General features: G+C 39.9%; 1 protein-coding gene across 1 annotated transcript in view; it reads left to right on the plus strand.

Moving 5' to 3' along the window:
• Nucleotides 1-5,424: 5,424 nt before the first annotated feature.
• LOC112462257 overlaps nucleotides 5,425-16,660 on the plus strand; it is a gene marked incomplete at its 5' end in the record, with an annotated part of 67,522 nt that continues 56,286 nt past the window's right edge. The window contains 3 exons of the mRNA XM_025027938.1: nucleotides 5,425-5,563; nucleotides 7,473-7,537; nucleotides 10,923-11,174. Coding sequence (XP_024883706.1) covers nucleotides 5,425-5,563; nucleotides 7,473-7,537; nucleotides 10,923-11,174 — 456 coding nt within the window. The remainder of the gene's footprint in view (nucleotides 5,564-7,472; nucleotides 7,538-10,922; nucleotides 11,175-16,660) is intronic.

Raw genomic sequence — 16,660 nt, forward strand, 5'->3', positions numbered from 1 at the left:
CTTTGAATATAAATCCTCGATAAAAATAAGTGAAAAATGTATTACCAAAAATTAATATTGTAAAGAGATTTATACGTCCATTTTTAGTTATTTATTTTCGCAATTTTTAATTTTATTATTCACCTGTAATAAATTTTGTTCGAAAATTTCATCGCTTTTATCAGTTCCAAAAGAATATAGCTTTCTAATAAAATATTTCATTCCCTATCTTGTTAATAGTAATTTATATCAATCCCATGCTATATAACCGAGAAGACCTGAATAATTCTGTGAGAGATATTTTTTGTAAACGATCGCTTTAAAGCGAGGGAGCTCTGATTCTGTAGCTTCGTCGCGCGTATAAAGCACATTCTTATCGGCGTTAGGCTATAAATAGAGACTCCGCTACCTGCTATCCAAGAATCACTAATAATCATAAAGTAACGATACGGCGTTATTTATTACGACGAAAGTTTTATCGTTATTTCATCCGCAAGTTAGCCTACTCACAATCTCTATTCATCCTCCCTCCCTTATTTTCTTTGCTATCGATAAAGTGTTCTATATCACGGTATTTCAAAACTGTAGGATATCCCGACCAAAATGTTATAACTGTAATATTTCAAACACAATGAACAGATTTAACAAACAACGATCTCAAGTAATGCAATAATTTTCTCTTTTATTGTCTATTAGAATATAAATTTGTAACGTGCGGTTTATTATATACAAACTAAAAGTTCTAATCAAATAAATGTAATTAAATAAAATGTCATAATTCGATTCCTTGTTATTACGACTTATTCAGCGACATATAAATCTGCAGAGATCATCCACGAAACTGAGAAGGTCATCTCGACCATTTTTTTTTTTTTACGCGGCTATATTTGCGAAAACGAAGGAAAAGTGAAATCATAGAACGTTCGATACAACACGAGAATTGCAGTGTCGATTCATTCCCTTACTGCTCGAAGACGAGATACTCCGTCATGGTAACCGAGATATGTGTAGAGGTACACATATCGCGGTTATGGATTTCAATTTACCGATCCCGGGCTAGATCGACACGCGTATATCGACGCCGATATCGATTTTGTCCACTCGGTCGGAGTTTTCCTACCGAAACCGGCGGATACATGTAACCCGGGCATGAAGCATAAATATAAAATTTCAGGGCATTCCATTTCGCCGGTGTGGTCGAAAAGCTCCCGCTCTCGCCCCTTTCTCCATTCCACCGCCATTCTCCGGCATGGAAAATCTTTTGTTGTGCTAGATTGACCGAGAGCTCGCGCTCGCGTGTCTCGATTTATCCTCCCTCGCGATCGGAAGAAGCTTTGTTAGCGCGTCACCACCACTTTTAATTGCTCTTTAAAACCCGTAACGTTCGAAGCCGAAGATTTTGGCCGGAAAATCAAAACCGCTTTTAAGCGATGAGATTAATTGATTGGCGATATACAGACGTGAGTTATAGAGACGTTTTGATTTTTAAAAATTGATTATTATTGCAAACAGCGGGTAAAACGATTTAAAAACAGTTTAATAATAAAAAGGCTAATCGAAGAAATTCACGTAATTGTTAGATTGTTAGGCACATTTTATGTAATGCAAGGAGTAGGATGTGGTAAGTAGGCCAACAATACGAGCTAAATAAAAGAATGTTATAAACTAATCTGATAAATTAGTTTATTCTTAATAACACATAAATATAAAGAATTGATAAGAGAAAATTTTTACTGTGCACATTTCGGCTTTACTTAGCCTTCTTCAGCATCAAATTCTTGGAAATATAAATTAATTTAATTAATAATTATAACGGGAAAAATTAGAACGGCGAATATTATTTGTCGTTCGTTCGCCAAATAGATGGTTAATTAGAATTATAGTTGTAAGAATGATATTTAAAAGAAAAGTTTCTATGAAATTCACGTAACATTCGAAATCTGAACAGCAAGCTCGAGTTATATCCGCTGCTTTTTTCCCCAGCTCTTTTCCCGCGGTTTCCCTTCATTCTCCTCTTCCTCTCTCGCGATGGTGCTCCATCATAGTGGGCGGCTGGTGCGAACTGTGATTACGGATTTCGAGTCTCGCTGTGGATTTTATAGCCCTAGCGCGACTCGCGGGAATCTCACCCCTCGCGGGTACATGGCGTCGCGTTCCTCGACCTTCGGGGAGTCTTTCTCTCTCATTTCTTTCCCCCTTTCCCCCTTTCTCTCACCCTTCCGCTCGTCGCGCCCGGGGAAACGAGGCAACGTGCGGCATACGAACCGCGTGCAAATAAATAAATGCTTGGGGTGGCCGCCGCCGACGTTAAAACGGCGATTGGCGAGGGAGATGAATGCGAAAGAGGGCAGCTGACGAATTCTGGGGGCCCCCCCGCGCGCGTCGTATCGATCTCCATTTCGCTAAACGCACCTGTACCCGTCGTTCTTGAGTGTTCGATGATTTTTTCATCGCATATAATCAATCTCTCCTTTTGACCCTCCAATTACTTCTGTTTGCTATGAATGATGCAAAATAAACAGCGGCCGACGGTGCCAGGTTAATCCCGTATGTTCGTTTGTTGTAAAATACATACGTAAAATGTTTTACGGATATCAATGTTTTGCTTTCGTAAAACGCTGTTGTTTTAATAAAATACATTTCTCTTTTCTCTTATTTTTTGCGAATACTTTATATTTATGTGTTGTAAACACGAGATCCAGAGATAAAAATTGACAAATTGTTAAATGTAGTTTGCAAAAATTAGAGAGTCAACTCCCCCGAGGAATCATATTTTGGAAGAGAGGGAATGGATTCGAATGCGAGACGGTAGGACTTCTGGACAATTTTCATGCAGCAAGAGCAACGAAACACGCGGTGGATCTTCGCGCGCGCCTTGACTTTCTCGTTTATTTTTATATAAAAGCGTTTTTAAACTTATTAAGAAACGCGGTCTCTCTCTTTGTTTCCTTTGTACAGAATAAAGAAGAGGAGCGTTATGTTTGTGCAAACTATAATAAAACCTCGAAGACTTAACGTGTCCAACGACCATTCGTGCGCGCGCGGAAACGAGAAAGGGAGGATACTTTAAAAGGGCAATCTCAACATTCAGCGTGGGGAATTTGTTCGCGCCTTGTTATTACAAATAGCTAGTCAAAATTTGCGTTAGCCGGGCAGAGCTTCGTTCTTGATGGGCCGGCTATTTACCCCACGGTCCGGTAAACCATTCAACCAACATTTAACAGTCTCTCCCCCTTAAAGAGCTAAAAAAAACCTCTCTCCAATTAGACGAATCAACACCGTGAGTCAACTTTGGGGAAACGATAACAGTCTTGTCCCGTTACAGGGACTCCTGCTGAAATTTCCCTTTGTTACCGCCGCGCGAATCCTTGCGAAAATATTTCTCTGTGTTGAATTACTTTCACGCCGCGCCGTGCGCCAAGTTTCGCGTCCGCCTCTCAATTACGCTCGCCGTTACCTAATTAAGTGCATTAAACGATGTCACGGTTATTCGATACGTCTTCATGCGACATTTACTCTTCTTTCCACACTTTTACCTGAAAATTATATTACGTGAAAATGTACAGTGTACCTTTGTATAAAAGTTATAAGTAAATACATGTAAATTTCGGGCAGAATTTATGGCGCTAATTACTGCGTAAATCAAAATTATGAGCCTATTAGTTTTAGCGATTTGGTTAGTGCTGCTTTATACATATAAAGGGAGTTTAGGCAGTTACATCTGATAGCATATTAACGAAGAATACCTCTGCAAGCGAATCGGTGCGGTTCTATGTATAATAAAGTTAAGCTATTAAATTAATATCTGATGTAAATTACATCGGACATACATAGAATGGTAATTCGAATCGAGGTGAGATGAAGACATTACGCGATATTCCAAGAAACGATTGCTACTCGATTAACAGGAGATTGTATGTAGTAATTTCCTTGTGAAATGTGAAATCATAATTATTCGATTAGATTACCATTTAAGTTCGTACACAATTCATGAGATATGACTTGTTCAACATATTACATACATGTATAATATATGTAATAATATAATATGCCTAATAATATAATTGTTATACATATAATATGTATAACCATTCATGCGCGCATGTGTAATTACACACACAAATTACTGATATAAAAAGCACTGATTATATCAAGTTTATCGTTTGAAAAAATAATGCTGAGAAAAAAATTGTTAACTTGACTAAATATTTTCAACTGATTATAATTTTTTTTTATTGAAATATTCAAGTATTTGGGTCAATTTACGTCATGTTAGATTTAATATGCCGTATTTAATTAAAATACATAAATATTTCAATTAAAAAAATAATAACCAGTTGAAAATATTTAGTCAAGTTAACAATTTTTGTTTCTCATTGTCAGTGTATAGAATTATAAGAAAGCGATAAGTATCGTACGTGAAGGAAAGCAAGGATACATCCGTCATTCCTATTTCGTAATTTTCACCTCATGTTTGGTCCAGACATCATCTTGTATCGCTCGTTCCTCGAAAATGGATTCCTATTCTGCCTCGTCGAGCTCAAAAATACGCCTCGCCATAGCGAGTACCCCGTTTCTCCGTTCGTTTTCAGTATATAGGTGGACCTACGCACGGGAGAACGAACGAGGCACGAGGGACTCCTCCGGATTTCGATTATCGTCGATAACTCGGCTGGATGTATCCCTTCCATACTAGCAGTAGTTTCCGGAAATTCGCCTCGCCCTCGGGATTATCCCGCCCCAGGAATTCCCATCTCGCTACCGACGCTGTGTCTCCCCGATCTCTCTTTCTTTCTCTCAACTTTCTCTCTACTCATCTGCCCCTAAGTTTCTCTTCTCTCTTTTTCTCTCTTATTTGATATTTCTACTCCTTTTTCTTCTTATCTTCGGCCTCGGATTCGATTTGTCCTGAATTACTTCATTGGACATATTACATCTCTCCGTTTCTTCTCGTACGGTGTATAGCACGACGATCAGATACATCTCGCCAAAAGTAGAGATATTAAGTAAGAATTTTGGAAATGTGAAGAATACCATATTGCGCGAATACCTGTTGATTTTATCGCGCATGATTTTATCACTTGTAGATTTTTCGTCAAAATTTGAAACCACTTTCAATAATTAAATTTTTAAATTCGCGTTTGAGATTCAACGTAGATTTTCACGAAATAAGGCCTTGGCACATATATAAAAAAAACTTAAGCAGTAAAACGTTAGCAGTAAGAAAACCAACAGTTTGGATTTGCTATACCGCTTTTACGTTATGCCTCAAGTTCTTGACTGTGGCTGATTCGCTTACTGCTTAAGTTTTATTGCTTAAGTTTTTTGTGTGCCACGACCCTAAATAATGATGATGATGAAAAATGTAACGCGCGCACATTATACAGCATATTAAACGCGACGTGAAACAATTTATAAACCTTGATCTACCTTTTGCCGTTTCAGAATGCTTGTTTCCAGCGAGGTGGGAAGGCACGTGGTTCCAAAGTGGCGTGAGGCAATCAATATTAATATCCAAGAACGAATTATCCACCAAGGGCAGGTGTCTTCACAACGAAGGTGACAAGTTTCTCCTGGTAGATCAGTAAGTAATCCGATTTATTTTTTACCTATTTCACGAAATTATATATCTGTTATAAAGTACTTGAAACAAGATTGTAAATGCTTTTGAAAACTTTATATAAAATTATTTTGAAAACAGAATATTTTATTGTGATCTTCTATTGTATATCGACTTATCTTTAGATAACAAATAATAGAATAAAGCACGCTTTTCTATCGAAAAAAGAAGGATTAAATTAGATTATCTGGATCTTTATTGTTAACAATTGAAAGTATTCTTTGTCTTTGGATATAAAAATTTATAGGTTGTTATTTTCATTCTCGAATTACACCGTAATAAATAATCAAAAGCAATAAAGGATTAATAACTTTTGAACTAATCCAATATCGGTTTCTTCCAGTATCGAAACAAAATAAAAAAGCTATCGATATTATTTATTTACTCGTAACGTGTTCATTTTAACCTCTTTGTGTATCGCAAGCAATTGTAGCGAGACAATTTCTACTCTGAAAATTTCTACCGAGCTATTTCTATATAGGATTCAGATAACATATACAGTTCGTGTATCCAACCGATCAAAGCTGCTGAAGCTAATATGGCGAAATCAGTCGACCGAATAACCTGGATCCCTATTTTTTTTTATCACGAGTAGCGGTTTATTCAATTCTGTAAAATTGGCGATATCGTTTTAAAAACGTGCAGCTATATACCTTGAGACTTGTTTTAGTTCGAAGAAATTCGATACTTCAGATAATACACAAAAAAAGAAGTGTCAAATCAACACCGATATACGCAAGAATGTATAATATATCTTGAAATAAGATGATATTGCGTTAAATGAAGAAAATGTGCTTAAATAAAGTCATTTATATCATATTTATACCTATAGTATTAAACGAAGTTTTATATAGTTCGACCAAGAAAAATGAATTAAAATAAAAAGAATAATAAATTTCTTTTGCCAGTATAGAATAACAATCAAGTAATTTCTTTAAATCGACCGTGACTGGCAATAAATAACGTCTTTTCGGTATGAACATTGAAAAACTGTGAGCCAACTTGGTTAAAATAAAAAGTTAAAATTCTTATAAGATTATATATTCTTGCGTACAAGTATATCAGTGTTGATTTGACACTTCTTTTTTTTCTGTGTATAAGAAGATAAACCTGTCACCATGTCACACCTTGAATCTTTCATTTAAAATTAAATAATGCTTCTTTAAGTAAACTGCTTTTATCAAAAGATAAAAATTGTGCCACGCGGTCCGTATCGCTGACAACGGTCCACGATTTTTTTACGATAGCTGAATGCAATCTAGTCTCTCGAAAACGCGAAGAAAAGACGCGGCCCAGAGACGTAATGAGTCTAATGAAGCCTCGATGGAAGCCGAGCTTCTGTTTCGCCGTGTAATGCTCGTGTCACACGAGCCGGCTCTCCAAGTTTTTTGCGAAGATCACTATCAGACTTGCCTGTGCAAGGTGTCCGATCGATATACCGTCAAACGATATGAAAAAAGTTGCAAAAGAAACGCGCCGTGAGACACGATATAGCGAAAATTGAACGTCACCGCATCCTTTTAATGTAACAAAATTATACACAATTAAAATACAACGAAACTGTAATAATGTTGACCGTTGACGTAAACAATTGTAAAAATCGCGTTGATTATTGATTAGCAATTACGAAAATCAGATGCTTCTAGTTCTATAAGTAACGACTATTTCTTCCATTCTATGGAGAAGTATTGTTGGTTAGTTGCAATTTTCGCTTACATTTTTGACAATTAAAAATGTATTATTCAAATCGTTCCATTTTACACGTCTGATTTCAACACGAGAACGGAATCAAATAGGATAACGTTCTCTTATCGAGGCAACGTGAAATGAAACATGAATTAAGGCAGATCGCCTCGTTCTTTTTCTGTTTCAGGAAATCATGCTACCGTTGCGTCGTCATTCACGAGAAGCATTCCAACGTTCTGCAGTACAAAGAGAGTAAGTACGAAAAAGTACCTAAAAATAAATGCGCCACGTGCGCGGCACGGTGTCGTCATTATTTCGCCGGGTCGATAACGATTCGCCGGTGGCCCTCGAAGAGCCGGTTCGTTCATTAGAATGCCGATAATTAAAAGCTGACGCGATGACGGGGTGGGGGAGGGAAGGGAGAATGCCGAGAGTTGAGTCGTAGCGTCTGAAATTATTCTTGGACGAGAGACTTAACGATTTTCCGTGTCGTTGTGAGGAACGACGGGCGCGATGAACGCCGGAGACATTAGAAGAAGCCGTTGCGAAAACGGTTTCGCTAATTCCGTTCCGCGAGTACCAATCTTGTTTACTGTATAAAGGCGATCGAGAACAACCCTCCTCTTCCTCACCGCTATGAAATATTCGTTTTCTATCTACCTCGTTAATGTGTTCATCCGAGCGAGAAGCGAACTCGCCGAAACATGATAATAATTCCTAACAAAACGCTGCCGTATTTCACACTCTGCACGTTCGCGGATTGAAGTGCGCTGCGCGTTCCAGTTTTCCGGTTAGCGACTGCCGACGCTAATGCAAGTATCCCCTGCAGATTTCTATATGTTAAATAGTTAAAAATAGAATAATTGTTCAGCTTCATCTAATGCTAATTGAAGAAACAATGGTAACCGTTTTTCTCTTTCGAGCGACAATCAGTTCCCGCTTTTGCGCAATTCTCAAAACCTAACTTAATCCTTCAACCTAATCTACGATTCATACATTACACTTGGGAAAAGTTTTACAATAATGTGATTTACTCAACATTTTTTGAAGTTTTTGGATTTATTTATTAAATCGAAAGAATTAAATTAAACCATTTGTGACGTGTATGACGAAAAACTCGCTCCATCTAATTCTAATAATTGAAAAAACAATAGTAACCGTTTTTCTCTTTCAAGCTACAATCAGTTCCCATTTCTGCATAATTCTCAATCCTAACTAATCTTTTATCTTAATGTACGATTCATACATTATGCTTAGGAAAAGTTTTACAATAATGTAATTTACTTAACATTTTTTGAAGTTCCTAGTTTTTGGATTTATCTATTAAATCGAGAGAATTAAATTAAACTGCATTATATGTAAGATATGTACGAAAAATTCGACAATTTGTATTACACGAGAGAAAAACTCGCAGTGCGAAAACAGTTATTTTTTATGAGAAACCGCAATTACGCGACGTCTCGCGTTATAATTATAGAACTTTCCGGAGATTGCGACGTAGTTGACTAGTTTCGGTACAACAATTTTGAACAATTCAGAAATGTATCTCCCCCTTGCAGTTTTATCGATTATCGAGCGCGACGATACGAGCACCAAGAAGTAACCCGAAGTTTCGCCCACCGGATGCGATAGGGATAGCGCGGGCTACTACTCGCGCAGCTCGGGGTTAGCGAGGAGAAAAAAGCGTAGGTCAACATGTACGAGCGGAAAAAGCGCGACAGCGTCCGCGCTGGATCCGCCTCCTACGTCTCGCGTCGGCATTTTTCGACGATTTGTCAAAGTCCCCTCTCCCCCTCTCCCCCTCCCCCGTTTTTCTTCTCTCCTCTCGTCGTTTTATCGGGCTTTAATCTGCATAGTGTCACGCCGCAGGCACCGTCGCTCGCAGACTGCCTTCGTTGAGCACAGTTTGTCGTCGGGGAAAAATGGGAGAACGGAGACGAAACGCGCGCCGCTGGCTCTCCTATCCTTCCGGCACGGCGCGGCGCGAATCCAGGCAACTCAGTTGCGAAACGTCAAAAGCGCGGATGAATGAAACGTCGAAGCGAACGCAATATTTCCACATACGACGTATATTTTATTAAAGAAACGCGAATTTCGCCCGTATGCGGCGCCAAGGAGCGAGACTCCATCTTCGCCGTACGTGTCGATAGATACAGGACTTTCTCTATTCAATAAGTGTGGCGTGCACAATTGAATAAATATCACGCGTGACGTACCGTTAATTCGACACCTGAATATTTTATTTTAGCAATACATCTGTCGCTGATAAAATATTACTAAATAAAATATAATATCTAAATATTTTTGCCAAAATATTAAAGTTGGCGTACGTGAATTTTGAACAATTTCGAACAATCCGTCGAAAAATATTAAAATTATAAGAGAAGCTTCAAGCGATCTGAAAACTCGGGGCTGCCGCCAATAAAGAGGTAGACCGGAGACAAAAGTCTTTTGCTCGATTTTTCGCTGGCCGCGGGTAACACCTGCGTGCAGAAAAGTTAAGTCTCTTTGCGAAGCGAAGTCTTTCGCGGAAGCTTCCGCCGCTTTCCTGCCTACCGGCGCGGCGCGGCGAGGGCTGCGGGGAAAGAAATCGGAGGGAAATATCCTCGGTTAAACTTCCACCGCGGGTATGAACTTGCTACTCAGGAAAGATTCGTCATCGTCCAACTCGACCTGCTTCTTCCTCTCTTCCGCCTCCTCGTCCTCCCCGTTCTCCGCGTCACCGGCGATATAAGAACTTTCCGTTACCCGGCAAAATTTTTATTAACGTCGTGATTCCCCGAAGGATAGTCCCCCCCGTAAAAAGAGATGTAACTGCGATTATCGTTGGCTCGCTCGAAAAATGATACGTATACGCGCCGTAGCGAGAGATTTGTTGCCGCGGAAAACTTTTCCGTGGGCGAAGTGAAGCAAGTAATGGGAAATAGGACGACTTGTAGGGGCTTTTATTTACTTTACGCTGTACGAGTGATACGTTATCATCAGCGAAATCCGATAACGGCAATATTGCGTTCGAGAAAATTGAAGTTTTCACGATGTTACACGGGAGTCCTAATCGTAATCTCTCGAGTCGATCGTAACAGTATCCCGTCTATAGAATTCTTATGGACTTGGCCGAATGCGAATGCGGCTAAAAATATAAGCTCCGAATATGTCATCTAGGTGCATAATTCCTTTGTCGCAGAAAATAACATCGCCTTCTCTTTGTATAACTATCGAAGAAAATGATATCGTAAGAGATAATTGGATTTTCGTCATCAATTATTCTCAAGTGGTTTGTCTTCTGACACGGGAGAAATTATGACTTTATACCGCCGTGCCTGCGATAACGTTTAAAACAAACGCGCTAAATATATTTAACGTATCTCTCATTTATAATACATAAATTTTGTGTCTTTTCATTGAATTATTTAACATATACCTACTTCTGTCATTCTCAACGCCGCGGTTTAATGCACGATGTCACATTTTCGTGTAACGAATATACGTTTCGGGAAAATTTGGGTCGCTGATATGAAACACCGGCCGGATATAAGATTTATTATTAATGTAGGATATATTGTGTGTGTGCGCGCGCGCGCGTGCGAGATAACGCAGCCGGGACGCGCATTTAATCTCAATTAATTTTCTCTTGCAGCTTTTTGCCACAATAGGAACTCTCTGGCGTCTCTCTGCTCGTATATTACGGGGGATGCGCTGCTATACTCCATGTTCCGCGAGGAGGCACCCCCCGTCGCGTGCCCTTTTCGCGGCCCCATGACCTTTTCGTACAACCGCGGCCACGGCACGTGCTCGAACCCGCCGAGCAACGTCGACACCTGTACAGATGACAGCAGACTTCTCTTCAAATATCAAGCCTGCCCCGACGTACCAGCTTCGGAGAGCGCAGGTAAGATACTCCTCGATTTATCGGAAAGTGTTGTCTGCGTTTTAAGCGGTGTCTGTACAATGAGAATTTAAAACGTAAAATTTAAGCTTAAGCTTTAAGCCGTAAGAAATTGCAATTTCATGATCAATCACAGTCGAATGTGAGAAGGATACTCGACCGTGATTGGTCAATTTTTTATGGCTTAAGGCTTTTATCGAAATTTCGGGAAAACTTAAGACTTAAGCTTAAATTTTATGCCTTAAATTCTCATTGTAGACTTTACAAAAAAGGGCGCAAAGTGCAGCCAAAGGAGAAATCCACGATTTCTAATTCGTCTAAAAAACAAGCTACAAATTATTGTTCGGCCTCTGAAAGGCAGAAAAAGTGTGAGTGTGGCGTGAGCAAGCTTTTTTCTTTTTCTTTCCTCGCGTATTATTTTTCACCTACATATTCTTTGACAAATCTGGCGTGCATTTCGTTTCAACAAAAATATTACCCATAGCTTTTCCGTTATATATATTTCAATATCACTAAAGATTAAAAGTCTCTGTGTTTTTCATAAGCTTCACACTTTCATACTATTGAAAACACGAATATACATGTAAATTTTTTGTAAAATTTATTTTACAACATGTGTACGCTTTGTGCAACACAGTCAGGATGCGTCGAAGCATTTATTGTTACTACGAATTATGCAAAACGCGATAATCGTATTATTACAAAATTATGCAAATACAGGTTTTATAATCTTTACGGTTCTTTGGCGGTACTGCGTGCGGTACTTTACATAATTCGTCGTAACGTAATAAATGTTACGACGTGAAATTCTACTTGCCGCTTCCATGCAGAAAATACTCTATATTTTCGTATTATTAGCATCAGCTTTAATTTACCTGTAAGTTTATTTTTAGAAAATTGAAATTAAGAGACCCATTAGTTATATATCGAGGCAGATCTTTGTTTAGCGTATGTATCTACTGTTTAATTGGTACAGTTTAATTTGAGTAGTGCAACTTATTAGTTCGATTGATACCTCATACGCGAGCAGTCACTTCAGCGACTCCGGTAGACTGGCCTGGCTATCACCGGTTTGTATATCTTGCGCGCTTCAATTAAACGCTCGTTATTCGATGGATTTGCATTTAATAGCGCGGCACAGCGAGATTAAATTTGTAGTCAATACGGGGTTTATATGTCTATTTTTGACCGACGTGTGTTCAGTTTAATATATTGCGGTATAATCGATACCGCCGATAATCCGTTTCGAAGCAACGGTAGCGTTGTCAATTATACCAAGTTACATTGCAAAATGTGTGGGCAGCGTCTAAATATTCATCAACCTCGTCGATTCTGGGGCTGCTATTAGGGCCGTTATCACCGGCCAGATGATAGGGGATAATAGAATAGAATATTCATTTCTCTCCGCGAATGTCCTTTTGATTTAATAATTTACCGCGAAAATTAACAAGATACTCGAGTTTGACGAAGTCAAGTCAAGATTTATTCATAAAATCGTGTGTTTTACAAAACGATTTGCATTTATACGCACACTGCAATTATGTGTATTTCGAGAAAAACATCAACGTACGCATAATTTTCGTTTCGTTTACTACGTAGTTTCTATTTTATCGCAAAATCATAAAATACGAATAATTTTTCTCCAACAAAAAATTCATGCTTCTTGCTCGTCTATAAAAGGAATAATAAATTTTCATTATTAATCAAAGAGATGTTGTGATCCATCACGCTATATGTCGAAGAGAATTCCATGCTGCAATTTGGGGAAGCCATCGATTTTATAAAACTTTGGAATACCTGCGTATATATCCTTGATAACAGGGCGGATTAAAAGAATCTATGCACATCATGCCATGTAAATACGGTGGACGATGTGAATAAAAGAACCGACCGGCGTTCGTGTGCGGCTTTTATATCCTGCATTTTCTTCTATTTTCCTCATCGCGTTTGATCGGATTTACTTTCGATGCGCTTTGGTCCTGCGTTTTCAAACACCCACCAAAATGGAAACGGTTTCGTTCGAAATCTAACCGACGAATCGTACCTTTAACTAGCGCACTTTGCGGGGGAGGAGGGGGGAAAAAAGCGATTGCGAGTCGGTCAGGCGGCAGATTTTTCAGAATTAAATCGACGCAGGGGTATTACAGTTCTTTTATCCCGAATCCCGCTATTCGCGCGAAAAAGGACGTCGTCAACGCCTTCCGGTTTCCTAGCCCCGACAACCTGTTGAGAAACCGATTTATTGAGCGATGTATCGTCATTGACGAGCGCACAGCGTGGAATAAATTTTTATCCACTCGTTTGAAAATTTTTATAATTTGATATAGCGATTTAAGCGTCTCGCGTAGAGAATCGGTTTTTATCGTTCAACTGGTATGGTGTTTCCGAATTTCGTGACACGTAATTTTTATTTCCATAACTAACGGACAAACACGCCACCTTTGTTCACTGTCGAATCGATTTGATTAAAAAAAAAAGAAAGGCAAAACGCGTATTTGTATAATTATTCAAATTTTGTAACGCTGCAGACAAATATTGTTACCAATAGTTTTCAGAAAATTCGATATTTAACCCTCGGTGGTCAAAGTATCCTCCCAACCAATTTTCAAACAGCTGCATGCTTGTTTAAAAACTAACAGTTTAAGTGGATCGCAAAAACTCTAGAATTAACTTTAAACATTGTAGAATGTATTAAAAATTAACTTTTAAGTGGCATCATGTTCAAAAAAATCCTATAAAGAAATGTTCAAAAAAGAAGTGTGACCACCGAGGGTTAAAAATTCATCACTGTTATTTTCGATTCCTCTAATAAATCTAATAAATGATTACGAATAGTTTACAACTTTATATTATTGATCAGTCGGTTGCCTATTCATCTTTCAACGCGTGGCTGACACTGACGTTTCAGCGGAAAAATCCGAGTCTTCGAAGAAACGCGAAGGAAAAAAGGCGAGGGTGATAGCACAGAAGTAGAAGCACCTGGAAAAATCCAGGAACGGGTCTTTTTTCCAAGCGTTACTCTCAAATTACTTGGAGATCAAAAAACCGACTCTCCGCGGCGCGGCGGTCGAGCGAGAAGATAAAAAGGTGAGGAGGCGCCGCGCGCCGGTCGCGAGGGCAGTGAAAGAGCGAGCCGCGGCGAGAAAGAGTCTTGGAAAAAGGGAAGGCAGACTTTCGCGCGCGCGAGATGTGATTTAGATACGCGGCTCCCGGGATCCCACCGCTGCTTCTATTCCGCGCTCTAGAAGGGACTAAAGGCTGGAAGAAAAGGACGGAGGAAGCGAGAGAGCGCGAGAATGGTCGAAGTGGCAAAGCGGAACTGAACGAGTGGAGCTTGAAACGATAACATCTCTCGCTCTTTGCGCGGTCTTTCGGGCTGTACGTCGAAGTCCGGTTCCGAACCGATAATTGTCGGTCTCGTCGGTCGCGTCGAGGAAGCCGAGGGATCTCTCTAGCGGCGACAGAGCTCGGAGAGAATCCCGGGTATCGTTTTTCACACGGAAATCTCCCCCGAGCTCTCGCTCTCGCCAAGTCGATCGCTCGCTCGCTCGCTCGTTCGTTCGCCGCACCGTCAGGTCGCTTTCCGCGCTTCTTCCTCGTTCATTCGTCTTCCTCCGATCGTCCCTTTCCGTCTGTCGTTGAATGCCCCGGCTCTCCCAATGGCGCTTTAAAGAGCGCTCTGGGAAGCGTCTTTACGGCGACAAGCGTATATTCGACGGCGCGCCGCGCGTCCGCGGTCGCCGCGCTCGAAACATTTTTGCCGCGAATAGCCTCGACTATATACAGAGCGATACTCTCGTACCCTGCACACGCTCCCTCGGATCTATCGGATCTTTCAACCGCCGGTCCTTTTTGACGAGTTTTAGGTCAGCGTTTTCTTAGCGGGAATTTGTATACTGAAATAGTTTCCCATCCTACGTACAAAATAAGACTTCACTGGCTTTCAGAGGGGAAAAAAAAGACGCTTAGTCAAAGCAAAAAAGCTTTTCTTTGCTTATCGCATGTTATGTGCACAGTTGAATCCGTGGACTCTCTTATGTTACAAAATTTAAAACCTAATACGGTGTAACGCGTGAAAGAACTGACTTTTTGACTCTTTGAAAAAGTTGACTTCTTTTTCAGTAACATGATTCGATATCTCGAGAAACAATCTTCTAGTAAATAAATCTAGTAGAAATTAATTAGTGCGGCGTTTTAAATTAGCAGATATATATAGCGATTATTCGACTCTCGTGATGAAGCAATATATCCCTTTCATCTATTTTCCCCGTCAACCATGAATTGCTACGTTTTCATTAAAACTGCACACGACGAATAAAAAATCCAGCGGCGAAGTGAAAATGGATATCGAAGTATGGCCGACGGGCAACGGTCAGTAATCGCGGTAACGTTTTTCACGTGGAAATCATGGCGGTGGTCCGTCTACGATCGCTGGAGGACGTTCGCTCGCTTCCTCGCCTCTCTCGTCTCGCCGCTTTTTCTCGAACCGTTTGCATTGGCTCATTCCTTCAATGGCGTTTTCAGCAGCGCTATCGAAATCCTCTTTACGAGGCGGTGCTTCTAGCCACTGCGAATGGCTGATAATGGGGCACGCCGAAAGAGTTACTTCAACGATTTGCCAAATCGAACGTTAAGTTTTAGCCGCGATGTATATCGATATTTTTGAGCTAGAGCGCGATTAACGTCTGTATTTCGAAGAGGCAAATCAGCGATGGTTAGGAGGCATCACTTCTGTTTCACTCGCGCAATATTGCTGCGCAACTTTAATTTTAATCAATAAAAATAAAAAAAGAGCTTGGAGCCACAACTAGGTGTTCGTGTCGATGTTAATGCGAATTAAATTTCACAAACGTTTCGGTCCGTGTTCAGACCGTTTTCAGTGTAGTACAATGAAACATAGTTACAATGAAACGGCAATTAAAAATTACAGAAGCACGCAAAAACGCAATCTTCTGAAACACAAAAGTTCTCTCCGTGTGGGCACATCGTATTAAATACATCGACACGAACACCTAGTTCTGGCTCTAAATCGTTTTATTTTATTTCTATTGATTTTTAATCTTTGAGTCTCTTTATATTTAATTTTAATATTATTATTGGTATGTAGAATTTACTTTGTCGAAAAAAGTAAATAGAAACAGTGAGAGCAGCAATTGTAATGCGAATTCTATGATGATATCATCCCCAATCGTTTGCTGCAGATATTGTAAAGTTTCCGCACTATCCAAAGGTACAAATGTTACGGAAGATTTTACCCCGACAGCCGCTTTCAAGCAATAGAATCGTTAAGCAAGCGTCATTGAGAGCTCTCTCCTTTCGATTCTTTAGCGAATGGTCTCGCACCCAACGTATACGGAGTCGTTCTCACAGAATAAAACTTTGGGACGTATATCGAGCCGAAGCTACGGCGGCCGTTCCTGAGAACGAGTCTAGCGTGTAAAACGCTTCGAAACTTCGAAAGCATGTTTAGCGCGCTCCGCGCGCGTCAA

This window comes from Temnothorax curvispinosus, unplaced genomic scaffold (genome assembly GCF_003070985.1).
Source record: "Temnothorax curvispinosus isolate PA1 unplaced genomic scaffold, ASM307098v1 QBEX01012135.1, whole genome shotgun sequence".
In the NCBI taxonomy this organism is placed as follows: Eukaryota; Metazoa; Arthropoda; class Insecta; order Hymenoptera; family Formicidae; genus Temnothorax; species Temnothorax curvispinosus.